Raw genomic sequence first — 1,945 nt, forward strand, 5'->3', positions numbered from 1 at the left:
ATCGAAGATGCATTCCAGATGAGGAGATTCGAAGTGTGTTGTCACATGAACACTCACTTGCATGTGGTGGACATTTCAGCGGGTCATAAAATTTTAGCTTGTGGTTTTTGTTGGCCTAGTTTATTTAAAGATGCAGCAGAATATGCTAAGAACTGTGTGAGATGTCAACAGTTAGGTAGCATCTCCAGGAGGCACGAGATGCCCATGCAACCAATCCTCGTTGTGGACATCTTTGATGTTTGGGGGATTTATTTTATGGTCCCGTTCCCAAATTCCTTCGGGAATTACTACATTTTGGTGGTAGTTGATTATGTTTCAAAATGGGTTGAAGCAATCGCCACCAAAACAAATGACCATGCCGTTGTTTGTAAATATTTCCAATCAAATATTTTATCGAGATTTGGCGTCCCTCGCATTATTATAAGTGACGGGGGTTCTCATTTTTAAAACTTTAATTTTGGCAAATTGGTATGGCGTAAACCACCGAATAGCCACACCATATCATCCTCAAACGAGTGGCCAGGTTGAGGTATCCAATAGGCAAATTAAAGAAAATTTACAAAAGACAGTAAGACCCAATAGAAAAGATTGGTCACAAAACTAAATGATGCTTTATGGGCTTACCGTACTGCTTTTTAAAACACCTATTGGTACCACCGCCTATCGGTTTGTTTACGGGAAAGGATGTCATTTACCTGTGGAACTTGCCCATCGTGCTTTATGGGCAGTGAAAAATGTTAATCTAGATTATGAGTGTGCATGTAAAGAAAGAAAGTTGAATATATGTGAATTGGAGGAGCTACGGGATGAAGCATATGAATGCGCGTCATCGTATAAAGACAGGATGAAACATGTGCATGATGCCAAGATCAAGAGGAAGACTTTTGAAGAAGGACAGCGGGTTTGGTTATACAACTCGGGAGCAAAACTGTTCTCGGGTAAGTTAAAAATTAAGTGGATGGGACCATATCAGGTAAAGTGTGTCGGTCAGTATGGCGAGGTCGAAATTGAGGATTTTGACGATCATCTAAGGCAGGTAGTGAATGGGCATTGGTTAAAACCATATTTGGAAGATGCGGACTTGAATAAGAGCAAAAATGAGTCGGTGGTGAGCTTTATAGCTACTAAACCATCATATTCAGCCGAGTGATAAGGGCCAGGTAACGTCGGGCTGTAGGGTCTAAATTCAGCACTTTCCGGGAGGCAACCCGAGCTTATTTTTATTGCTTTCTTTATAAAAAAATATAAAAATTTTCACTGTACACTCTGTAGCTTACGCAAGCTGTAGCTTACGGCCGGTCCGTAAGCTACGGACCTCAGAAACTGCTTTACGATCTCAAATGGTGATAAGTAGCCATAAGCTACGCTTAACCTACCGTAGCTTACGGTTGTGGTATTTTTAATTCTCGAAATTTAGAAAAAAATAAAACAAAAAGAATAAAAATAAATAATCAACTTTTAATCATCCACCACATATATTACCTCCCTCTTCTTCTTCTTCTTCTTCTTCTTCTTCTTCTTCTCAAGAAAACACATAACCACAACCCTAACTCTCTCAATTCTCAACCAAATCTCTTGATTCCGGACTCTAAACGGATGTTTATTTTCTGGGTACTCGAGGTCACCGGGTTCCACAAAGTGCAGTGGGAAGTGGTCTGGGTGGAAGTTCATCAGGGCAGCCACAACAAGCCCTGACTTAGCTTCCACACGAGATGGTTCAGGACGATGCAGAGATGGTGGACTGGCTTCAGGCGTCGTGGCCATCAGTCTATGGTAGTTGGGGTAATGAGTTTCAATGCATGTTTGATCAACATAATAGAAATGCAGAGTTGTAGCAGAGAGAGACTCAAAGACCGTATGACCGGATTGAGCTATGGAATCAAACCCACGCGTATAATTGGAAATGAGAAATTAATGACATATATGAGGATGATCGCCAAAGTCG

General features: G+C 41.0%; 1 protein-coding gene across 1 annotated transcript; it reads left to right on the forward strand.

The window, feature by feature from the left end:
* Window positions 1-604: 604 nt before the first annotated feature.
* LOC143597333 (uncharacterized) lies at window positions 605-1,150 on the forward strand. The gene has a single exon (XM_077075860.1). The coding sequence runs from the start codon at window positions 605-607 to the stop codon at window positions 1,148-1,150; it is 546 nt and encodes a 181-aa protein (XP_076931975.1).
* Window positions 1,151-1,945: the final 795 nt, after the last annotated feature.

The sequence above is a fragment of the Bidens hawaiensis genome, unplaced genomic scaffold, assembly GCF_021521415.1.
Source record: "Bidens hawaiensis isolate Kalapana, Puna unplaced genomic scaffold, B.hawaiensis_p1.1 tig00048135_1, whole genome shotgun sequence".
Classification (NCBI taxonomy): domain Eukaryota; kingdom Viridiplantae; phylum Streptophyta; class Magnoliopsida; order Asterales; family Asteraceae; genus Bidens; species Bidens hawaiensis.